This window comes from Carica papaya, chromosome 1 (genome assembly GCF_054855325.1).
Source record: "Carica papaya isolate Zhongbai chromosome 1, ASM5485532v1, whole genome shotgun sequence".
NCBI lineage: Eukaryota > Viridiplantae > Streptophyta > Magnoliopsida > Brassicales > Caricaceae > Carica > Carica papaya.
In genome coordinates this window covers 8879326-8904332 of record NC_142309.1, presented here as the reverse complement: position 1 = coordinate 8904332, position 25007 = coordinate 8879326, and the positions used below count along the sequence as shown (strand labels likewise).

General features: G+C 34.6%; 3 protein-coding genes, 1 long non-coding RNA gene, 2 other non-coding genes and 1 pseudogene across 9 annotated transcripts in view; 6 read left to right on the top strand and 1 right to left on the bottom strand.

Moving 5' to 3' along the window:
- The window catches only part of EMB2757 (Transducin/WD40 repeat-like superfamily protein), a 48516-nt gene extending 40496 nt beyond the window's left edge, over nucleotides 1-8020 (top strand). Inside the window, exons 12-14 of the mRNA XM_088218371.1 lie at nucleotides 826-932; nucleotides 1614-1677; nucleotides 7346-8020. Coding sequence (XP_088074497.1) covers nucleotides 826-932; nucleotides 1614-1677; nucleotides 7346-7465 — 291 coding nt within the window. The 3' untranslated portion in view covers nucleotides 7466-8020. The remainder of the gene's footprint in view (nucleotides 1-825; nucleotides 933-1613; nucleotides 1678-7345) is intronic.
- A 3432-nt stretch (nucleotides 8021-11452) lies between these two features.
- On the top strand, nucleotides 11453-13554 carry LOC110808519 (aldehyde oxidase GLOX1). The gene has a single exon (XM_022034030.2). It carries the CDS (start codon nucleotides 11762-11764, stop codon nucleotides 13415-13417), a length of 1656 nt encoding a protein of 551 aa, XP_021889722.2. The 5' UTR covers nucleotides 11453-11761; the 3' UTR covers nucleotides 13418-13554.
- A 593-nt stretch (nucleotides 13555-14147) lies between these two features.
- LOC110808477 (aldehyde oxidase GLOX1 pseudogene) lies at nucleotides 14148-16325 on the top strand (annotated as a pseudogene).
- A 511-nt stretch (nucleotides 16326-16836) lies between these two features.
- LOC148269158 (uncharacterized) lies at nucleotides 16837-19510 on the top strand. The gene is made up of 2 exons (XR_015818580.1): nucleotides 16837-17238; nucleotides 19095-19510. It is a non-coding gene; the product is annotated as an uncharacterized LOC148269158 (long non-coding RNA).
- Nucleotides 17857-17930, top strand: LOC148269160 (small nucleolar RNA snoR20a). Its single transcript, XR_015815946.1, has one exon. It is a non-coding gene; the product is annotated as a small nucleolar RNA snoR20a (small nucleolar RNA).
- LOC148269159 (small nucleolar RNA R38) lies at nucleotides 17994-18075 on the top strand. The gene has a single exon (XR_015815988.1). It is a non-coding gene; the product is annotated as a small nucleolar RNA R38 (small nucleolar RNA).
- A 488-nt stretch (nucleotides 19511-19998) lies between the features above and the next one.
- BPC6 (basic pentacysteine 6) lies at nucleotides 19999-24443 on the bottom strand. Of its 4 annotated transcripts, none has more exons than XR_015818579.1 (5): nucleotides 24288-24439; nucleotides 21799-21838; nucleotides 21522-21688; nucleotides 20394-21398; nucleotides 19999-20320 (listed from the first exon to the last, which is right to left on the bottom strand). XR_015818579.1 is itself a non-coding variant. In XM_088218353.1 (5 exons), exons 4-5 carry the CDS (start codon nucleotides 21588-21590, stop codon nucleotides 20454-20456), a joined length of 1014 nt encoding a protein of 337 aa, XP_088074479.1. In that variant the 5' UTR covers nucleotides 21591-21688; nucleotides 21799-21838; nucleotides 22972-23083; nucleotides 24288-24405; the 3' UTR covers nucleotides 19999-20453. The 4 variants fall into 4 exon arrangements, 3 of the variants coding, with proteins under 3 accessions (XP_088074479.1, XP_088074470.1, XP_088074475.1); XM_088218353.1 differs by adding an exon at nucleotides 22972-23083 and having other exon boundaries at nucleotides 19999-21398; nucleotides 24288-24405; XM_088218344.1 differs by having other exon boundaries at nucleotides 19999-21398.
- Nucleotides 24444-25007: the final 564 nt, after the last annotated feature.

Sequence of the window (25007 nt, the reverse complement as noted above, 5' to 3'; positions counted from 1 at the left end):
AATCCCTAAGCCATCATCTTCTCTGGTGCCTTAACTTGAAGCCTTTGAGATATATGTTCTAAGATTCCTACAACTCAATTTGATGGTAAGTGATTCTATCTAGGATAAATTATGGATGTGGAAAGGGATCTTGAAAGTGGACAACAGAAGTAATTCTTTTCCAATCACTCTTCTTTCCATCTTTTGGTTCACTTGGAAAGTGGGAACGATGGAGCTTCTAAAAATTCCTCTTCGACCTTTGCTTCAATTCAGAATAATTGGCTTAAAACCCTTTACTATTTTGTTTAAGGGTCATTCTATTTTTGATGGTTGATCTATTCTCTGTGTGAGGGTTGTAAATATCACATGTAGCACCCCTCTGCTGCCTTCTGTATCAGTTTTCTTCAACCTCTTGAAAAAAAAAAGATTACTTTTTTTATCAAAAGGAAACATGTAGTTGTCAGTTATCAGCTACAAGATCTGTGCAGATCACTTAAATAACCTTTGGTCTAACTTATGGTTGAAAGATGGATTATTATCTGATGTTATGAGTATGTAGAAAAAAACATGATACTATGTGATTTTGGGAGAGGAGAAAACTGGCCAACAATGATAATTTTTGGTTTCGTTTAAATTAACTTAAAACAGACATCGCCAAAGTTAGAATCAAAAGCATGAAATCTTTTCCAGCTTCTTTTCATCATTTTATTTTTGGCAACTGCCTTATTACCTATGAAATTTCTGGTTTTCTATTCTATGCTTTCTGCTGTCTATCTGTAGCGCACGCATATATCCTTATATTTTTCGATTCTAAATAGCATTTGAATTTCTTTCCACTGTATGAAGGGTTCTTGCATGGTGAAGAAAGAAATTAATTTGAAAAGACCTGGCATATCAAGCACCTCAATTCGAACAGATGGCAAAATTGCTGCAACTGCTGGCTGGGACCACAGGTTGGTTTGATGCCTTTTAATGTTTTCTTGCCTTATGGAAGATGCTGGAGGGAAATATAAGAAATTTATCATACTTGACTGCTTTGTAATTATCATGATGGGCCATAGAACTTTTGATTCCTTATGGGCTTTGAATCTTAACTATGTTCTCAAAGCATTAACAGTAATATGGTTAAACCGCTAATATCGGACTCAATCTGCCAGCTACTTCTAAATTCTCCGAGAATTGGATTTTTGAGGATCAGTAACCAATGCAATCTTGTCCTACTTAAGTGGATTTTAGGTGATTCATCATGCAGCATTTTCATAACATGGTTTTGAAGCTTTAGGAATTATGCGTTTTTTCGTACTCTTTTCTTTTCTATTATTATACTTTATTTCTTATATTTGCATGGGCTACTGTTAGCCAGTCCAAGGTGGAACAAGCGTTCCTCATTCAGTGTTTACAGGAACAGAAGAAATCATATAATCAGTCCCCCTTTTCATCTAGTGTCCTCATTTTTTCTCTATTCAAATTGGATCTTCCCTGGGGAAAAGATTTCCATGGGTGTAAATAATAAGCTTAAAACATGGAAATGCATATTGCAATGGCAATAAATTTCATTGAATAGTTGATTCCCTAGTAAAAGTACTGCATTCTAAGTTCTTTGTCTTTGTTTTCCTTTTAACACTTGATAACAGAGTTAGAGTATACAATTATCACAAAGGAAATGCTCTGGCGATATTGAAATACCACCATGCTACGGTATGTAACTTCCTGGGCTAACCAAAATTAAAGTTTTCTTTAGTCATTCTAATTTCCTAATATTTATTTTATCTTTTTGATTTGAAGTGGTGAAATATTTAACCATCATGGTTCCTCTTTTAAAATTATATGCTTGCTTACAGGGATGTGTGTAACTTTTTGTCTCTTCTTTTGTTGGAGGACAAACTTGATAATGGAGCTGAAATTACAGAATGTTTGTTTGATGATACCCAATTATAGTTGGAAAGTTTTTGTAAATTGTTTAAGAGAACAAGAGAGGGGGAGAGAGAGAGAGAGAGAGAGAGAGAGAGAGAGAATATTTCCTTCGTTGTTTCATATGCATGGTTTCTGTGCATTGCAACCTAGTCATAAGCAGATGAGAGAATCAAGGGATTTACACTTTACATGGAAAGGTATTTACAGAATAAGATGAAAATATATCCTTTCAAGAGAATTATGATAGTAACGAATTATGACAATAAACACTCGAATTATGAAAACAAACACTCGCTCTCAAGATGATGCATAGATGTCTTGCATGCCCATCTTGTAAATCAATGTTTATAATTGTTTGCTATTGAGACCTTCACAAAAGCATCAACTAGCTGGTCCGCGTCGGTCACATAAAATTATGTTTTCCTTGATGAAACATTGATCAATCTCAATATGCTTTTTATGTCATGCTGAATTGAATTGTTGGCAATACTTATTGCAGCCTTGATATCTTAATATAGTGTTAGACTTTCCTACTAGCATCCTTTTGATTCATGCATTAATTTTTTAAGCAAATAAATTCACACACTATGCAATAGCTCTATGTTCCATTTTTTACTAGACCTGGTCTTTAGAGACTATTATTTTACTCCAATTAACGGGGTTCCACCTAAGCTATGTAGATTTCCTGTCTTCAAGAGATCCAAGCTAAACTACATTGGTAACACTTTCTACCTTGAAGTGCCTGGGTTGGGAAAAGAGTAGGCCCTTGGAGCAACTTTTAAGTATTTCAGAATCCAATCGGAGTGATTTAGATGAATCTCTCGAACCTCATTCATGTACTAACTCGCCGCACTTACAGCTAGGCTGAATCAAACCTAGTGTGTCAGAGGTAGATTAGTCTTCAAATTGGTATACCTACCAATCTCTACTAGCTTACCAATATCACTTATCAGCTTATGATTGTCTTCAATACGAGACTAGCAAGTTTACAACCCAACATGCTAGTCTGTTCGAGGAAGTCCTGAATGTATTTACATGGGAGATTAAAACTTCTTTTTTGCTAATCTAGATACCTCGATATCGAAAAATTTTCATAGTTTGCCTCAGACTCTTTATCTCAAATGGTTGTACCAGAGACTTCTTCAACTTTGACATTTTCTTTATATTATCCTAAGTGAATAGTATACTAACATAACAATGAGTGTTGTAATTTTACTATCATAGGAAGTAATGACATTATTAAACCTGAAAAACCATGCTCTTGGAAATTGTTGCATTTGCTAGAGTAATTTCTTCAATCTATACCACTTTAACCTCACTCTTAACATTAAAACTTGGGAAAGTCTCCATATACACTTCCTCTTCCAATCTATATGTAGGAGAACATTTTACATCAAGTCTGAGGAAACATTTTACTTCAAGTCTGAAAGTCCTCGTCAAAGTTAACTACACAAGGTAAGAGAATTAGCAATATTTATCTTTGCAATGAGAGCAAAGGACTTTTAGTAGGCAACCTGGCATATTCCATACTTCATGATCTAGCTGTGGTTCTGTTAACAGTAAAATCCGAAGAAATTGAGGAATATTTTTTAGAATTTTCTTCCTTTACCTATTTTGAACAGAAAGGTTTTATTCATTATAAGAGAATATAATAATTTCTCGAGTAAGAAAAACGGTTAAGCTGAGCCCTCCAGAAGGGGCTCAGCTTTTTCTTTTTATCTTGAGACATGCTTATTACACCAGAAAAGCAGTTTAAGAGAAGGAATTATTTATATAACCAAACATTACTGTTTAGACAAATTCAATACAATGACTTCTCTAATGCTGCCGCGTTTGACAGTTTGACATTTGTCATAGCGTGAAAGTAGCTAGATAATTCACATTGTCAATGCAACATATTACATCTAATACACTTAGGTCTAAATAACTTACAGAAACTTTAAACCTATTTCTTCTTCTTTTGATAGACCTTGTTGAAAGGCTTATACTAGAAAAATAACATCACTCTCACCCTTCAAGGTGCTCTTGTCCTCAATGCAAAAGTAAGGTAGTGGAGACATGTTTGATCAGCTGAATCTCATGTAAAATTAGCAAGAGAAAGACCATCTCAATGAACCAAGACCTTGCATTTCCCATTACGATTTCTTTTCTCCCTAAGAACCTGTGGTGGAGGAATAGGAACACTATGGTGCCACAGGTGCAAAGTTTGAGCATAAAGGCGAGACCATGGAATTTCTTCAATTGGGAGACATGAAAGACAAATTACAATACTCCTTGGTAACTGTAAGTTGTAAGCCACCTCATGAACGGTCCGACTATAGAAAAAGGACCTTGGAATTTGGAAGTGAGGAAAGTTGCAAGAGGCTGCAACTTGAGAAGGACTAGTTCACCAACCACAAAAGAAACATCTTGACGACGAGAATCATAAGAATTCCTCATCACATTCTAGGCATGAATGAGTCTATCACGTAACTCTCAATTTTAGCTCAAAAACCACAGCTTCAACCTTGGCAAGGCCAGGATAATAAGTTACCAGAGACGGAGCAGTTCTAGAGTAACTACTTCAATAACCAGTATTGTAGCAGATTCAACGTGTGTTAACCAATCAATCTGCAAACAAGGGGGATCGCCATAAAGCTTCAAAGATGCATTTCTTCATAAGGTTGATAGTTTGATAACTTAAGAAAGTTACTGACAAAGTGGAAACTCGAGAAGAGCAAGTCACCAACAAAAAAAGAAACATCTTGATGGTGGGAATCAAAGAAATCTTCATCAGATTCTGGGCATGAATGACTCTATCACCTAACTCCAAAAGAACATCGTCTCTTAATTTTAGCTCAAAGTCCACAGCTTCAACCTTGGCAACGCCAAGGCAATAACACACCAAAAAGCGGGGCGTGCCTACACAGAAAAGGAAAAAGAAGGCAAGCAACTCTGATGAGGAATAAAATGCATATAGTCAGGAAAAATGATCCACAAGGACAGCATCTTTACCACACAAGGGAATTAGACCCTCCATAAAATCAAGAGAAATATTAGTTCAAACTTGGTGAGGAACTGGTAAAGGTTGTGGCAATCCTGCATTTCGAATGGAGCAAGTCCAAAAAAAATGCCAAATTTGTTCCTTCAGTTTCACATCAAGTTGCATATAAACCGTTTTCACAAATGACTTGAACAAGAAAAAATCTCTTTGGCATGCAAAAGATAAGCCTAAGTCACTGTCTTGTAGCAATCAATGAAAGTGACAAACCATGTAATAAGAAAACAACATTGTAGTGAATAATCATAAAAGAACAAAATTTTTACAATTGATCATAGGATAAAAAGTTCTTGTGTTTGTTGCAAAATCTCACACATTACAGACCTATGCATTAGGAACTAATAATTAGTTGTTTACATCTATTTAATTGTATTTAGTATGATAAATATTATGTAACTTAGGTATTAAATGTTGGTAATTTTAAGATTAGAATAAATCAAAAAAACAATAAGGAGGCAGTTATTGTATTCTGGATGAGGTAGTTAATTTCCAGAATAACTACTGTTCCTCCTCTTGTAAGAAAATCAAAATTTCTTTCCATGGAACAGATTATGAATGTAGAAAAATTTCTTAAGAAAAGTTTCTTGAGTACTTTAAACTCTAAGAGATTGTTTGTTATCTCTTAATGAGCCTATATTATTAACAAAATCCTATAATTAGATCCTAAGTGAGTACCCTAACTCTATGAATTTGAGTGGCAAGACACTGGTATAAACTTGTGCCAGTACAGGGTGGATGATCTAATCTTCTATTGCAACTTGATAGCTTGTTGACTGCCAGATACAGATCTACTCACTGTAGCTTGGTTTGTAGAAATGATCAAAGAGCTCTTATCCTCACTAACACATAAGAAGTCTGTGATGTAGTCTGCCTTAGCCAATAATTTTCCCTTTTGATAGTCCTTATAAAACATTGCCAATAATTTTCCGTTTTGATGGTCCTTATAAAACATAATTAAGTAGGATATGATTTCAACCTTCCAATTAAGATCATTTCTAATTGCCTTATGTGGAAGTTGCTAGAAGAATCAGGGACATCAAGAACAAAAGGCAATGTAATGGAGAACGTGCAAGTAATGAGATGTATACTGGTGATAGGTGATAAAGACTTGTCTGCAATACAAAACTCATCATTACCTGAACATGATGGGTTTCAGAAGTGTATGAAGACCTCTTAAATCATTTGAAGCCCTTAAACCTATAATTTATATTGCATTTTGTTCTCTAAAATTAGCAAGAAATGCCATATCTGACTTAACAAAGTTAGAAGCTTCTAAAGTGGTCGTATTTTAATAACAGAATATATGAGACGGAACCAGTAAAGGAGCATGAACATTTTGGGCAGTTAACTAAAAGTAATAGGAAGATTTAATTTCCTTTTCTAAATTTAGTTTTGTTCTTAATAAAATTTTTTAAAGTTTGATCTTAAAAAATTTTCTTGTCCTACATCAGGTTCCGTTTGTTTGTAATAATCCTTAGACCTCCAAGAGACTTAAGTACTCCAGCAACTTTTCTGGAATAATTCTCAATAATCTCTTATCAGAACAGATGGCCTTTTATGTCCGAAAACTTACAATGAGAAAGTGTTATCTAGGATCATAACTATGACCATGAAACCCATCTTACAATTTCAAACGTAAAAAACTGACAAATACAAAAACTAGAAATTGCCTTGTTCTACCCATACTAGAAACTGTCATTTATATTCTACCAAGTAAATAAAATATAAAATAAAGTAATTAGCTATGCTAATTCTGCCATTTCCTTTTCCCGTGAGTGAACCTCCTGTAAACTTCTTTTGTCAGTAGAACATGTCTCGTGTGGAACATTGTAACTACATAGGATGTAAAATTGTAAAGTATGACAAGTGCAAGGGAGCTGTTTTTCTACTTTCTGCTTATTGAAACTGAATCTGTAAATATACGACTTCAGAGTTTTATCAATTGAACTACAATTGATAAACATACTAATCCCTTCAATTTCTGAGCGGAAATCATTTTAGACACACCATGCTGAATGTTCTAGTCTTTTTTGACAAACATTGCAATTCAACAATCTGGGGACATAGCCATTTTCTTTTTGCAATTTTTTTAAAAAAATCTCATTTCTTTTGGATGGAGGTAAAGCTGGAATTGTAGTCAGTAAGCATCTCCTTTGGGATGCCAGGAAAATAACCAGCTTGGCATACAGGCCTCGGTCCAGTCCTTATGGTAGTTAATTTTAGGTGTTAGCTCCATTCAAAATTGACTCAAATGGCAAGTAGCAGTTTGAAATTGCATCTGGCTTATTTCAAGGGTAATTAGCATTTGGGTTTAATTGCTCCAGTCTTCCTCTTGCAATGCTGCATTGAATACACTAGTAAGCAAAGTGTCGTTATTGCTGGTAACACGTGATTTATTTGACATAATTGCAGTGCAATGCAGTTTCTTTTTCAGCCGATTGCAAGCTTATGGCCTCTGCATCAGAAGACACAACGGTTGCATTGTGGGAACTCTATCCCCCATCGCATTCAAATAAAATGGCATCTAGCTGATAAGCATGTGATAGTCTCATATATATTCTCTATCTTTTGTTATTTCAATATATATATATATATATTTATGTATTATCTATCCTTTGAGTAAGTTTGGTTCTAGTGTGTTCAATGAAAGTTTTTTTTAAAAAAAAAAAAAAAAAAAAAAAAATTGCGTAGGATGTTTCAAGTAATGATTTTTCTTAATTAATTTTTTTCTTCTCCCTTGGAAAATTCAAAATAATAGCATTATCTGCAGGCTGATCTTTAGTTTATTTTCCTCTCTTTCGGAGATCAATTCATAAGAAGATCCTAGAATCAGTGAAAACTGCTTACATCATGTTAGGTCTTGGCATATGAAACTAACCAACACCATGATATTGAATTTGGATTGGATTTTCATTAACCTTATCAGAGGGTGTCTTGTTATTTGCACTTGAGAGATGTATACGACCACTTCTACCGTCCATAATATATGGAAAGAAACTAGAGGTGAGGTGTGGTTTCATTTGATAATTTTTATTGTTTACCCTAATTGACATTTGATAATAATTTACTCTTTTGTGGTTTCATTAATTCCAAATAAATTATAAAATGTAGTCTCAGCTTGTGATTCCATAGTTACTATTTCATTGATAAAAATTTATGTATTTTAATTATTAGGTGCTAATTACATGGATAATAACACAATTAATAATATTATAAGTTTTTTTTTTTTTTTTTAAAAAAAAAAAGAAAACACAATGTAAATTTTGATTTTTCATAAAGAAGTGTGAAAATTAAAAAAATGTAATCTTGCAAGAGAAGCCACAGAAGAAGCTTTTTATAGTTATTGTTAAGAATTTTTACGATAGAAAATGAATTGGTTAGTGTACTTCCATAACTTTGGGCTTCATTTAATCTGAACATTTAAAACATTGTATGTTTACATAGTTAGGTAGTAGTGACTTTAATTATGAAACTAGTTGTTAATTTTTACTCATCTTTATAACTAGTTCATAATCTTTTATTATTCTAATCATTTGTAATAAAAAGTATATATATTTATCATGTACATATTTCAGAATAACATGATTGAAATAATTCATAAGTATTTAGGAGCATATGCTGTTTAGAATTTGAAATTTTTTTGTAAATGGAAAGACGATTAATTATTGAGATAAAATTTTAATTTTTCATTTTTTTGAAAATTACTTTTTTTTTTTTTTTTTAAGAGTAAGTGGGATTTCATCAACATATATATATATATATATAGGTAAATTATATTATACGGAGAAAGATCAAATAACAGAAAGGGGATGATCATCCTATCTTATCCAGCATTAATGTAATTAACTCTTACGTTATTTATTTAATCCATCTCTTGGTTCTTTGGTGTTTCCTTTCTGAGTTTGAAATTGCAGTTTCGTCAAATAATTTACTTATAAATACTCTTGTTAAGAGTAGGTTACGTATTATATTACCAAGGGGGGTTATATATATTAAACTAATTAAATTATCTTTAGTTTTATTGAATCTTTCAACGGCTAACATCATTAAGTAATAGTTTTTTTTTATAAAAAAAATTGGATATAATTATTTTAACAGAAGAAACTAAAACGTAATTAGAATCAAAATTAATGTGAATTTGCACGGGGCACGTTACAAAGACAATGCTACATGGAAGTTGATTGGAATGTTTCAACAACATGAATTATTCTTTCAATTACGTTTAGGACACTAATTTTATTAATTAATTATGAAATTGATGAAACATGATCCATTGACCACATGTAATATGTTACATATATACACGTACCCAGCAAAAAGTGATGCCAATTTCTTCACTAAAATATTCATTCTGACGCATCTACATATTTATTTTTACCCAAAAAAATATATATATATATGAAAAAGAAAGAGAGAGGAGAAACGTCAAAAATTAGTGCAATTATTCTAATTGTTTTTTCCAATACATATTTTGGATGAAATTTAGAAAATTCAGTTTTTCATTTATAATAACTAATAGATGTAAAAGGTCAAGTAATTTAAGTTTTTTGAGTTATTTAGGGTCAGCAATTTGTTGTTGGGTTAAGCATTACAATTAATTATACTATAAATATATATATATATATATATATATGATAAGTGTCATTCAAGTTACATTACTAATATTTAAAAATAATATCAGACTACATCTTAACTTGCTTACACTTAATAACTAAAAATATATAAAATCATTAAACTCAATGTTATAGCTCAAGTCACCCATTATATAAATATAGACAACTTGAATTTTTGAGATTTTATGATTTGAGTATGAAATTTGTCAGATTAGAATAATAATTTTATCAATCATTAACTTTATATTTAGACAGGTTTTTAGTTATTAACAAATGAAAATATATATATATATATACCCACAAAGATCATGCTCCCTCAAGTTGTTTGGTTGCCTTGACCGTCTTCACATTCTTTGAGTCATCTTCGCTATTACATTAGTTGCTTTTGTTTTTATTTGTTATAATTTTGTTGAACCTATTCGATAATTAGCTTTTAATAAAATTTTAATAATATGTTCAATTATTTTTTAATCAATTTAAATATTTTAATTAATGTAAAAAAAAAAAAAAAGTAAAAATGTAACAAATTACAAAGATAGATAAAGTTGATGACTTGTAATTAAGTAAAACAAGGAAAAGAAATAAATAGTTGTGATTCATGTAAAATAATAAGTGGATACATGTTGTGTGTATATGTGTGTGTGCGTGTATATATATATATATATATAGTGTTAAAGAAATTAAAAAGAAATAAATAAACAAGTTGTATGTGTAAAAGACGTGTGTATCTATCTCAACGAGTTGTCAGCCACCTTTGTCTTTACAGTTGCACATAATGAGCCATCAGAAAAAGAGAATGATTTTCACCTACCCTTTTGTTAATGCACACCGAGGAATATTTCTTTGCCAACCCAAACAAATTTCTACATTCGGCAAACTATATAAACGACACTCATACTTTCTATTTATCATTCCACATACTATACTATATGTATATGTAATGAAACCTTGTGCGTACTATACATTCAAAACTTTACACAAAATGACTAGAAAAATAAACCAAATTATGGATGAGACGAACAATCACTTAGAAACCAATTCCTATTATAATATCATCAAATATGTAAAAGAATTATTTGTTTTAAATGCCAGGAGATGATGCAGTCCTTTATTTCCATATATTATAACTTCAGTATGTTGTGTATTTTACTAATCTTTAATTTTAATAATATTTTTACCTTCAAAGAAATTTTAGTAACATTTGAAAAGTTTACTTTCAAACTATCATCAACATTAATAATGCAATGACAAATACGAATTTTTCAAGTTGTATGTTGGAAGCTACTTTTTTTTTTTTTTAATTTTTTTTTTTTAAACCTTGGATGGCAAATAATTGAAATGGCCAAAATTACCAAATGGGTACTTTTATAATTAACATATGATAACAATCTAATCATACCATATGTGTGTATATACACACACACACACACACACACACATATATATATATATATATATTACAGGTATGTGTCATGCGAAAAAGAAGAGTAATGGAATTTGAATTAATAAGCTAATTCCAAAACTTAGAAAAAACAAAAATGTCTTTTAAAAGAAGTCTCTTATCAAAGTTTACTGAATTCGTGTATTAAAAAAAAAAAAAAAAAAAAACCAAATTAGGAAAATCACAAAGTGAGAGAGTAGAATCAAGAAGCAACTCTTTAAGTTTCTGGTCAATTAACCCCACTGAAATTCATATTAAATTTATATTTTAAATTAAAATGTTATATTTAAACATATGATAACGATTAATTATTTATTATACGTATTACAGAAAAAGATGTAGAATTTACTTGAAAATAAAACAAAATTTATATATTTAAAGTGCAAAACTCAAACTTAAAAAAGTCATTAATTCCATTATTAGAAACGTCTTAATGTATTTATGGGAGAGGATTTACAATGACATTTAGTTTTAAATATTAAACAAGCTATTACTCCACTCCAGATCACCTGCAGCTTTTCCTACCAGTTTTATTTATATCTTCTTTTTTTCTTTTTCTGGTATCAAACAATCTTACTTCACAGAATTTGTTTCGACATATGATCTCATACATATCTGAATCTGACATCTCCAAATTTCTCACTTACCAGGAGACTTCTCCTACTCCACTGGTATTCTTCTTCCGCGCGAAACAGATCCTATAGCTCTTTTTAATTTCCTCTTCTTCCCCACAAACCCATTGCTTTAACGCTGCCTGCTTCTGCACCCACAATTATGACTCTATCATCTCTTCTCTACTCCTTCATCTTCCTCAACGTACTTTTAATAACTACTCAACCATCTCACCGGTTTCTTGCATTAGCCGCTGGTGGTGGCCGATGGCAACTACTCCAGAGAAGCATTGGCATCTCAGCCATGCACATGCAACTCCTCAAAAACGACCGCGTCATAATTTACGATCGCACCGACTTCGGCAAATCCAACATCTCCTTGCCGGCCGGCAAATGCCGCCGAGAAACTAACGAGACTGCTCTCAGAGTAGACTGCACCGCACATTCTGTCGAATACAATGTTCTCAAAAACACCTTCAGGCCGTTGATGGTGCAGACGGATGTCTGGTGCTCCTCCGGCGCTGTCGCCGTCGATGGGACTCTAATGCAGACAGGCGGGTTCAAGATCGGAGAGCGTAAGGCGAGACTTTTCAAACCATGCGATGACGGCTCATGTGATTGGCAAGAAATCAACAACGGAATAAATGTCAGACGATGGTACTCGACCAATCATATCTTGCCAAGTGGTAGTCAGATTGTCATCGGCGGTAGAAAACAGTACAACTACGAGTTTTTTCCCAAGACTTCGGCTCCAAACACATATAATTTACACTTCTTGATGCAGACAAGCGATCGAGAAGAAAACAATTTGTACCCATTTGTTTATCTTAATGTTGACGGTAATTTATTTATCTTCGCTAATAATCGAGCTATCTTGCTTAATTATGTGACTAATAAGGTGGTGAAAACCTACCCGACTATGCCGGGTGGTGAACCGAGATGCTACCCGAGTACCGGCTCTTCTGTTATGCTTCCACTCAAAAACCTCCAAGCTCCGGCAATCCAAGTTGAAGTTATTGTCTGCGGTGGTGCACCTGCTGGTTCTTATAACAAAGCCAAGAGAAATTTATTTGTTGACGCCTTGAAAACCTGCGGAAGGATCAAGATAACCGACCCGAATCCCCAATGGGTAATGGAGACAATGCCTCAATCCAGAGTCATGGGTGACATGATCCTGCTCCCAAACGGCAACGTTCTGATAATCAACGGCGGCGCCAAGGGAAGCGCCGGGTGGGAACTCGGCCGGGACCCGGTTTTAGCTCCAGTTATCTATCGACCGGATAATGCAATCGGGTCACGATTCGAGACTCAGAACCCGTCAACCATTCCTCGCATGTACCATTCCGCAGCCATCTTGCTTCGCGACGGGAGGGTGCTCGTGGGCGGTAGTAATCCCCATATTTACTATAACTTCACCGGAGTAGTTTTTCCGACCGATTTAAGTTTAGAGGCGTTTAGTCCTCCATATTTGGACTGGAAAGTCTCTAACTGGCGGCCAAAGATTGTGTCACCCGCATCGGAATTCAAGCTCAGGTACAATGAAGACCTGAAAATACGGTTCACATTGACGGCGAGGAATGTAACTGAGAAAAATGTGAGGGTGACAATGGTGGCGCCATCATTTACGACTCACTCCTTTTCAATGAATCAGAGATTATTAGTACTGACAACGGGGAAGCTGATTAGTTTAGGAAAATCCGGCTACGATATTTCAGTAACAGCACCTCCTTCAAGAATTCTCGCACCGCCTGGATATTATCTGCTGTTTGTTGTCAGCGAGGAGATACCAAGCGAGGGAATTTGGGTCAACATTCAGTGAGTTGGTTGGTTTTTTTTTTTGGTCTCGGAGGATACATATTTTTTATAATACAAATACAGATAGAGAGGGAAACAATATAGTTTTCTATTTTCATGTTTGGATTTAATTAAGAACTAATTTAATAAAAATCCAGTAGTTTATGTCAAATCAAAGTTATACAGATGAAATTTAAAACTATATTTTTGGAAAATCTGGCTCCTGACATATTATAATTATTAAATTAATTGTATTCAAATTTATTAATTAAAAAAAAAAAATCTTTTAATTACTTGATTGACATAATTTTTTATTAAACTAATAATTTAATTTAATTAAATATATATATATATTATGAAAGAAAGGTCATATTGATTTTGTATAAGGAATAAATATAAAATTAAGTTTTTCAAAATGAAGAAAGAATTTTTTTTTTTTTTTTGTTAATAAAAAAAAGCAGCTATTAGTATCAGAAATGTGAAAAGGTAAGTTTGGTTTTGTGCGAGTATTTTTCTGAGTTGATTAAGGATGTACTGGTAGTGTGTGTGTGTGTGTGTGTATATATATATATATATATATGTGCTGACTAGTCAACAGGCCTATGCTGTTCGTTCGATCCGCGGTGGTTGTGGGCAGGTGGGTATATCCATTTTTTATTTAAAAAATATTTTATAATTAATTAAAAAAATTAATAAACATAACGGGCTCAGCCGGTGTTTGATGGGCCAAATTGGCTCAAGAGATTTGCGATCACTGGGAACCAAATTTTCAGATCTGACACCCTGTTTTAATACTTTGAATCCTGCACCTTTCCCTTTATTTCTTCTTCTTCTTTTTTCTTTTCTTTTGATACATTTATTTGTTTCATCATCTCTGTTCTATCAAATTGCTGCTCATTACCACAAATTTATTCCACCAGCATCAGAATAAAACAATTATCCATCACGCCATTTTTCTAAATAACAATCAATTTTCTATTATGCATCAATTTAACACAAAAGACCAGCTCCACGCGTCTTACTTTACATGCCAACTTCTCTCTCTTCCCTCCCCTAAGATTTAAAGCACCTCCTCCGTCACCCAACGCTACATCATCCATGGCTACTCTCAACATCAATCTCTGCTCCTTCATCTTTCTTCTCATCCTCTTCACAATCCAACCATCTCACCGCTCCCACGCCATAGCCTCCGGCACCGGCCGATGGCAAATCCTGCAAACCAGTGTAGGCATATCCGCCATGCACATGCAACTCCTCCACAACGACCGCGTCGTCATCTTCGATCGGACTGATTTCGGCCGATCAAATCTCTCATTGCCCAACTCTCAATGCCGCAACGACGTCAACGATACTGCTCTCGCCGTTGACTGCACCGCTCACTCTATTGAATACCATGTTCTTTCTAATATGTTTCGGCCTCTCACGGTACAAACCGATGTTTGGTGCTCCTCTGGTGCTGTCATGCCCAATGGTAGTCTGATCCAGACCGGAGGTTTCAATGACGGGGAACGGAGAGTCAGAGTTTTCAACCCATGCGACGGCTGTGATTGGGAAGAAATCGACAACGGATTAGCTGCCCGCCGATGGTATGCTACTAATCATATTCTGCCGGACGGCCGGCAGATTATCATCGGCGGCAGAAGACAATTCAACTACGAGTTTTATCCCAAAACCAGTGCTGCACCCGATACTTACACATTACCTTTTTTGTTGCAGACACGTGACCCAGAAGAGAATAATTTATACCCTTTTGTTTACCTTAACGTTGATGGTAATCTCTTTGTTTTTGCTAATAATCGAGCCATCTTGCTCAATTACACCACTAACAAGGTGGTGAGGAGGTACCCCATGATTCCTGGTGGTGAGCCTCGGAGCTACCCAAGCACTGGATCTTCAGTCCTGCTTCCATTAAAGATTACCCCACAAGGTGTAGTAGAAGTTGAGGTTTTGATATGCGGGGGTGCTCCCAAAGGATCTTACAATCAAGCTAGCTCCAATGGTGTTTTTATGGACGCTCTGAACACCTGCGGACGGATCAAGATAAACGACCCGAATCCTCAGTGGGTCATGGAGAGCATGCCGCAATCCAGAGTCATGGGAGACATGACGCTGCTTCCAAACGGCAACGTTTTGATAATCAACGGCGCCGCCAAAGGAAGTGCCGGCTGGGAACTTGGCCGAAATCCTGTTCTCAACCCCGTAATATACTTGCCCGAAAATGCAACCGGGTCAAGGTTCGAGACACAAGTCCCCTCCATCGTTCCCCGAATGTACCACTCTACAGCCATTTTACTCAGAGATGGGAGAGTACTTGTCGGCGGCAGCAATCCCCATACTTACTATAACTTCACCGGAGTTCTTTTTCCGACGGAGCTAAGCCTGGAGGCATTTAGCCCACCATATTTGGACTATCAATTCTCGAACTTGAGGCCGAAGATCGTGTCGCCGGCGTCTCCTTATAAGTGTTTATACAATCAAACGGTGAAGGTTGAATTTACAGTGAGGACGGCGAGCACGGCCGGGATAAACAAGGTGAAGGTGACAGTGGTGGCGCCATCTTTTACGACCCATTCCTTCTCCATGAATCAAAGGCTACTGGTACTGGGAAAGGAGGAAGTTAGGAGTTTGGGAAAATCAAAGTACGAAATTTTGGTGAGAACACCGGTTTCCAAAAATCTCGCACCGCCCGGATATTATCTACTCTTTGTGGTGCATCAGGAGATACCAAGCGAGGGCATTTGGGTCAACATACAGTAATTTATTTATTTATTTTTTCTTTTCTGTTTTAGTTTTCTTTCACTTCTTCATTATTTAAGAAAACAAACAAAAAAACAAAACATTCTTGGAAGAGTTGTTTGGGGATTTTCCCCCTGAAAATTTGTACACTAATGATTTATTTGTTAATTAAATTTAAAATTCATTGGCAATGACAATATTAATCCCTTGAGAAGAACGCAATTAGGAAGGATTAACTTTTGTCTTTCTCAAACTATTGCTGCGGCTGCCATGTACGTGTACCAGATGCATACAATTAATGTTGTGTTTAAATGGTGGTGCAGCTATAAGTAAATGTGGTTGGACGTATAATAAATAAAATTGACTGAAAGATTATATTAATATATTCCACAATTGAGGGGGGGTAAAATTGTAATTTTAGGGGATGTGGAATGGGTGTCTGCTAGTGTCACGGGCAATAATATTAAGTTCACGTGTGTGATATTCTCCGCCAGCGAATCTCGTGTGTTAAAAGCAGGTTGGAGAAGATGTTGTGAGCCACCTTCGGGGACATGCTTAATATGACGTCGTTTTACGGGCACAATAACCTCCCAACATTCTTTTTTCATCATCTCTGTCTCTCACATGTCTTTTTGTCATTCTCTACCTATAATTGCAAATGTATTAACAAATTTAGTTGATGATGGGATTTTTAAATTTATTATTCTTTATAATATTTCATTTCCAATATGTATAATATTTTCATTTAATTCTACACTTGAAATCAAATAATATATATATATATATTTTAATCAAATCAAATTTGCATTAGACAAATTTTTCTTTTCTTTTTTTTTTTTCTGAAAACCACCGAAGGCCCATTCTCTTATAAATCCATTTCCAAAGCCATACCCAATTCAATTCCCCCACTCTTTCCCTAAAACCCTAGCCCACCTGCTCTCTCTCCATTCACTTTTCCAAAACCCTAATTTCCTCCCTACTATATATACTCTCACTTTTCTTTCTCCCAAACGCAGCGCCCACCCTAACTCTCGCCTCTCTTCCACTCTGTCACTGACCGTCCTCTGTTTCATGCTAGGTTACCCAATTCATAGACATCAACTTCATGGGGTAAAATTTTCCATTTTTTGTGGATTTGTTTTGTGCATTACAAATTCAAACATATGAACTTCACATGATTTCCAATGTAATGGATATTGTGTTTTTATTGTTGTTTATCTATCTTGCTGGGCGTCAATAATGCCTTCTAGTCCGAATCTTGCGTTGGGTACAGCTTCTGATCAGTGTAAACAGTAATATCCATTACTTTGTTAATCCTTTATTCAGCTTTGCATGTGTTGGCACCTTGATTGGAAGAGGTCAAATGATGAACAAATTCAAGTTTCCGAATCTCGGATAGTTAATCTGGGTACTGTGGTTCGTTACTTGAATAGGAAGATCTGATGCCTCTAACATTTTATAAACCTTTTCCATAATTTATTGTCCTTTTTGGTTTAGAAATTTATTCTTGAGAATATATTGCGATTTGCTTTTTTGCTTTTCTTTTGAGTTGTATTTTGTCATTCAACACTGTGTATGACGAGAATATATGAAGTATACAGTTATCCCTGGCTGACATGTAAGTGCTGATATTTCATATGGACTGACACTAATCTCTGCCAAATACTTTTTTCAAAAAAAAAAAAAAAAAACCTGTGTTTCTCATTTTTTACTTTACACGATGATGAAGCCAATGATGCAGAAATTTAGAATTTTCAGAACAAAAGATGTGTTGAAACTTCTGAACTAGGACGGTCTGAGGTTTCTCTGACACTTGTTTTTGCTTGCTTTTCTCAAATTTATGTTTTACGAAGTAGCACTCCCATGTTTGTGGATGATGAAAAGGAAAAATTCAACAGTTATCCCTGGCTGATTTTATATGCTGATAGTTTGTTGGCTGACACGAACACACGGGATTTTTTTTTTTTTTTTTTTGTGTTGTTGTTACAAGTTCAAGTGTAGTTGCATTATCTTTTTTGTCTTAATTGTGCCATGTTTGGAACAGAGAAGATGAAGATAGATACTGCATAATGCGTTTTTTGATTTCTATGGAATTTATGGCCATGGAGGAAAGAAGATTCGCAATGGGTTTAGCTTTCAATCTGTTTGGCACATTTTGTTTTTGTTAATGACAAATGGATTCAAGTGTCAGAATACTCCGATTTTAAATGATACAATTATCTCTTTAAACTCGAATGAAATTTCATATATTCTGATTAGAAGTTAATTTTTAGAAACTGCAATAGCGATTGCATTTGCATTTGCATTTGCATTTCTCTGTATATGAAGTGTTTTAACTTGTAAGTTATCATTATGGATGATGATAATATATGAAGTATAAATTATAGGCGCTGATATTTCACCGCAGGTTACTTGCTATTATTTCTTAATCTAATGGTTCACACTTCTGGGAGTTCTTTAGACATGATATATCCAGTAAGTTTAATATACGGATCAGGGTCCATAGGACCAAATAATAGTGGCTTTTAAGGCGTGAATGTGAACTCTATTTGCAATGTGAGAGACAATATAACAAAATCAATATGATATAACATGAATTTTATTCAATCCGTGCATAGCAATATTTGAAATGTCAGAAAGGAAAATGTTAGTTTGATGCAGAAATGATGCGAAACAAAGACGGAAAATGTTTGAAATGGGTTATGGTAGCGCCTATGATAAGGGCAGAATTATCTGATTCAATTGGTTCATCGGTTTAGAATTTGGATAGTTAAGAATTTGATGGTCAAATTAGATATTGAATGATCTTTGATTATTCTCTCATTTGTAGGCTTCTTTCAACGTTGAGAAACTTTTGGGTTAAAAATTCTGTCAAGTAAAAGAAGTGTTATGATTTGGCTGTGAGTAATTAGAGTCGTAAGTTGGGCTTTCAGAGTTTGATATGATAAATGTTCTACCTTTCACAGAAGAGTCGAGCATATTCCAGAATAACAATTACAACTCCAGCCTCTAGGACGTGTGTATATATATAAGAGATTCCTGATGCGGTTCACAGGGGCATGTTCTCTTTTGTTTTCTACAATTATTACTGGAAGGAAGAAGAATTTCGTTGAAGCTGAGGATGGACGTTGGGTTGCAGGGCAACTTGAAATTGCCTAGCATTTCCATATAAAGTTCAGCTCATGTCTACCCTCATTACATTTCTTACAAATTTTAACAATCTTTTTCAGATCTGGACGGTGAAAATTCACCCAGATTCCCTCTTGAGCTATTATTATAAATTAAAATGCTCCTTAAATGTTAGGCCAAGTATATTCATTTTAAGATGTTGCATTCCTACAACATTTAAGAATAAGATTATTTATATTACCAATATCATAAATTTTTATTATCTTACAAATATATTATTATTACAAATCAAATCTAATTTTCCTTTCACACTTGTTAATAAAAATAAACTAAATTAACAAAATATTTATTATAAAAGAAATTTAAATTATTATTTGCAGAGATACTTCATGGAACTTATATTGGATCCGTAATTTAAAATCTTTTTAGCATTACTCACTTATTCATAATTATTTTTAATCTTTTCTAAAGAAAGCAATGTTGAGGGGAAGTAAAATCAAGGAGCAAATAGTATTTTAGTCCATTGTTATTGTCACACGACTCAAAGTAATTTATCTTTTTACCCATCTCAATAATAAAACATATAACATAACAACCTTGCAAGTATCTTTTTTTTTTTTTTTCCAAAAAAAAAAAACAACAACGGCTATACTTAAAAATTAAAAACTCACAGAGACATCTAACATACCAAAAAGAAAAAAAAAAAAAAAAAAAAAAAAAATCAGTGGGTAAAGCAAATCATTCGAAGACAACAGCAATCAATTTCTATGATAAACTACGATATTTCATACAGATACAACAGGGCGTTGAAATTACACATTTCTTTACAACTATCTAAAAGTACAGGATAGACTAGGGTGTAACCCATCTGGATTAGACCATTCTCTTCTTTTTAGATCAACAATTTCCCAACATAAATATCCAAACCTAATAAACGGAAGGAGTGCCCTTCATCCTCTTCTTCCATCATATAACTTATCACAGAAAGCAGGAAACACAATGAGACAACATATAGAAGGCGGGTGAGAAAACCTTTAGAAGAACGCTGAATTCGCGGGTCAACCTAAAAATTCACTGGCATTATTATCACATGCTTATTTTCCTCCACCCAGAAAAGGAAAATTTATGATGCTTACCTCAATTATTGCTGCTAGTTCTCTGTTCCTACTCCACCCAATTCAAAAATTTTTAAAGATCTATTTGATTGTGATATATCGATTTGTCCCATGCTTCGCCCAGTGGTCCTTAAGATCAACTGGATTTGAGAGATCATGGCCTTCAGCTGCAAGCCGACTAAGTAGTTTGTTGAAAGCGCTTCCACTCATTTTCCGGCCACCAATTCGTGCATGGCGCTTGTTGGGCACTGCTGGTAGGGGATACATTGACATGCTGGTCGTGCAACATGAAGATTGCCATCCCCCATTTCCCCATTTGTAGCACTGCCTCAGTACTCCAGTGCAGGAACATGCAGGTGCTGGCATGGTAGTCTCATCAAATACAACCTGATTAAGTCCCAGATCCTGACCTTTCCAATCAGACTTTGACACTGCTAACTGTTTGTTGAGATCATCTGCCCCACCACCAATATCCTGTCCGCCCTTCCACTCATGTGATTTGCTAAACGTAATTTTGTTTAAGTCCTCATTCTCCCTCTTAATTTTCCTCGGAGGTTTTGATGCCTTCTTGTTTGGTGATATTGGTTTGCCCTCCTTAGTTCTTTTACCCCGCCGAGACTTTCCAGCCTCGGAAGCACCTGGTGATACTGGAATAGCATCACCTGAATGCATTTCCCTTGTACCATAAGGACCTTCACTCATGTGTGGCATATGATGCACATGTTGCTGTGGGTGGTGCATATGTTTTACTCCACGTGAGATTTGGCATCCTGGAGGACAAGAGGACAAATTACCACTAGCCAATGAGTTCTCACGATACTGTAGAGTTGCAATGGCATTGTCTCTTTCCATTATGGCATTATTTCGCTCAGCAATAGCTGTATCCCGCTGCAAGAAAGCCATGTCTCGCTCAGCAATGGCTGCCTTTTTCTCAGAAATAGCCAAATTTCGTTCTTGGATTGCAGCATCCCTTTCAGCCATAATGGCCATTATCTGCTTCATTGATGGCTGATGTTGCATCAACCACTGCAACACACAAAGTTACATGAATAAGAAACTATTAATATGGAAAATGAGCCAACACTCTCGTAAGAAAGATATTGATGGATTTTAGGCATCAGATATCAATGGAAAATAGCTTCCAGGTACCTGACCCTGAGCTGTCTTATATTGATCTGCTTTATGTCTTCCATTTTCACGATGTCCACCATCATCCATCTAGGAACAACAAGTGGTATCAGCTTCAGAAATTCTCTGAAAGCTCAGTGTTTGATCAATTCAGAATCATACTGTAGTCCATCTGCCGGATCAAGTACCTGTTTTTCAAAAGGAATATCAGATCCCAAAAAAAGGCATGTCTTCAAACCAACCCCTCCCCCGCAAGCCATTTTGACAGTAACAGACATTTGAAAAGATGAAAAGATACCATGAACCAGGAGGAGAACAAATACTTCTGTTGCTCTTCCCTGCATGTATAATATAGCATATATAAATACAGGTCACTAACAGCAAAGAACCAAAAGACATGCAACAAGTTTACGATTGAATCAACAAAATGATAAAGTAAGCTGTCAAACTGAACAAGCCTACGCAGCCAAGGGAACTTGTCTGCTCAAGGCTGCAGGAGATTTGTATATAGTGCATCCATCAGGAATTCTATAAACAAGGGTCCTCGAGAGTTTAACGACTTCAACTTGACAGCTCAAAACTATCGATCTTGTGGGTGCATATACATTGCCTTGCATGTGAGCTAGAGTTAAGGCAATAAGTTCTAGTTTGCATTGTGAATCCACAATTAACTTGAAATCCTAATTGAGGTTGAACATAGCTAGGTTGAGAACATACATAGAGGGGAAAGGTCATACGTGTCTATACCATGAAATTGATCTTCGACAAAATCAAGAAGGCATTTACGGTAAAATCGCAACAATATAATTAATATGCCTACATTTGTCTCATACGCTATGCCGATGGTGAGAAGAGATATATTTTAAATCCCAAATAGGCTATAATTGAAGATACAATTGTTTTTGGTAAAGAAGTCCCTATAAAAATAGGAAATGGCATACCTTTGAGTGCAGTTTCAACTATTGATTTACATAATTAGAAAAAACCAATTAGGTTTACATCAAAAACTAGAAATCTATCACTCATCCAATTTGAGTACCTCTACAGGTTATACCTCAATAGAAAGCTAAAGAGTAATGCCAACAAATTAGAGTCAAGTAGTTCCTCATAGGGCAAAGTTAGAACATTTTAGCAGTAAGGTTGATAAAGTAAAAAAGTAAAAATAATGATCTACGGATTGAAATTACCAAAAACTTATGGGGTCGGAATATCTATCATATAACTAATGATATCAAAATTAACATTTATTATGATTAATGGAGTCCAAATTATCGAAACTATCAAAGGCTTCTATTATTGAAAAATTACATATATGATACATTATCTTTCCCAAGATATTGGGTCAATTGTGCCCATTTATTAATATACAGCAACTTGCAGCAGGAAGCGGAGATTGAGTGTGTGTGTGTGTGCATTTGCATGTATGTGAAACAGCAGTTAGGAGGAAGTCCAGCAGACAAAGATCACAAACCAGCCATACAAGTTGATGAAACCTTTGAAACAACAATACGAAGTTGGGAAATCATCAAGTCATGGACTAATTAGCCCTGATAACTTCTCACTTCACCAGATGAAAATTTTATCTGGAAATGGACAACGAAGCATAAATATCACATTATAGTTATTGATGATGCATATAAAAATTTTATAATTGGGGTCTCTGATTTGATGCCAATACAAGGCTTCAAACGGTATGCAACATGTAATCCACATATTACAGTCGACAATGTCATAGATGTTACAACATCTCAGGAATACTCAGATCCAGGATTGGATTGCATCCGAACACCAACCTCCTTCCCAATGGCTCATTCTCACTGTGTTTCACATTAGCATAAAATCTACAATGTAACTCAAGAAATAACTTTCTCCTCATAAACAATCAGTCAACAAGTTCATCCACTCTTAGCTTAGTCTTGAAAAGCTGACAGGCATGGAAACAAAAAAATTCTGATTTTATGCAACTAATTCAATGACTGCACCAGCAACAAAAAAAATACAGTCAAAGAAACGGCTTTCAATTACTTCAGATTACATTCTAACATACACAAAAGGTTTGTATTATTAGTTTTTAGGCCAACAACCACGACGCCTTTATGTCCCTATTTCGTTCTAACGGATCACTCCACAGGTCTGGAAAAAAAATAGTCTTTACCAAAATTATCAAGGATGGGGCTCCTGCAAATTGGAATACAGATCACAATCCCAATTCTCAGTTCATTATCCCAACAGCTCATCTAGCAGTGACAAAAGAGAACCTCAAGTGTCCAGCTAGGCATACAGTTTTGCAGAAGATGAATGTGCTAAGTAGAATGTACAGCTTCAACTAACCTCCAAAATCTAGAAAACAACAATCGTGCTAATTAAAAGTTCAGACTCGTCCTAATCCTAAGCCAAAACCACAGAACTGAAACATTGCAATCTTTTGCCTAAACCGCAAATCCGTAGCTCAAAGTTCATTTCTCTAGCAATTATGAGAAAAGAGCAACATACGACAGGACTAAAACCCTAGAAATCAAAATCCCAGAACTGGTCGAAGCAAACATCGAGTTGCAAGAAAAGACACTTGATAGTGAAAATTAAGCAAAAAGCTAGTAGAAAATAAGCTATGATCGCCTAAAAACATTTAAAACAAAAAAAAAAAAACAAAAAACGATATGAAGCAACAAACACAAAAATTAGAGACGACTGTGTTAGTTATAAAGAGATAATAGCAGTCAAAACTAATTCAGGCACAAAGAAGCAGAAAATCAACATAAGAAATGCGAGAGAGAAATGGAAGCTCACCAACGAGAGGGAAAGAGAAGAATCGAATGGAGATTGAGAGAGAGTGAGCCCTAATTGTGAGAAGTAAAGTCTGCGCGGAAGAAACAGTAATGGAAGAGGCCGAGGGAAAAAGCAGAATTTTCTTTTACTTTATTATTATTATTATTATTATTTTTGTTTGCTATCTTCGAGTTTCACCTTGTCCTTTTCTACGCTTTTTCTACTACAGTTCCTCTCTCAATTAAATTTTTATAAATTTATTTTATTTAAGAATAAATAAATAAAATCTTCATTTTCTCACTGCTGTCTTCGAGCCATTCCATTACCAGTTAAAAAAGAATAATAATCAAAATAAGAAATCAAAGATGTGTAATCGTGGTCGTTGATTACAAATAAATTTGATAAGATAATATTGTTCATAATTTGATAGACAACCATTTAGCACTTATTCTTTTTTCAACTACTTCTTCAATTTCTAACTTCAATTATGTTAATAACCCTACCTCAACTTTTATTTGATAGATCATTTACAAAAATATTGTATAAGTTTTAACAACTTTTACATCGATAATCTTATCTTATTGTGATTTCTTATAGAAATGTGTGTAGTTTTAGTTGAAAAAATATTATTTTTACTTTATATTAAAAAATATTATGACTGACTTTAATACGAAAATAATATGATAAGATGCTTGTTTTTTTTATTCACATTGAATAATTATTGATACATTTTTTGTTTTT

What these genes read in the sequence shown, in the direction of transcription:
- LOC110808519 (XM_022034030.2), top strand. Translation starts at nt 11,762, where the DNA reads ATGACTCTATCATCTCTTCTCTACTCCTTCATCTTCCTCAACGTACTT.
- BPC6 (XM_088218349.1), bottom strand. Translation starts at nt 21,590, where the DNA reads ATGGATGATGGTGGACATCGTGAAAATGGAAGACATAAAGCAGATCAA. An exon ending in ATAAGACAGCTCAGGGTCAG is followed by an intron (nt 21,399 to 21,521) that starts GTACCTGGAAGC and finishes TGTGTGTTGCAG; the next exon opens with TGGTTGATGCAACATCAGCC.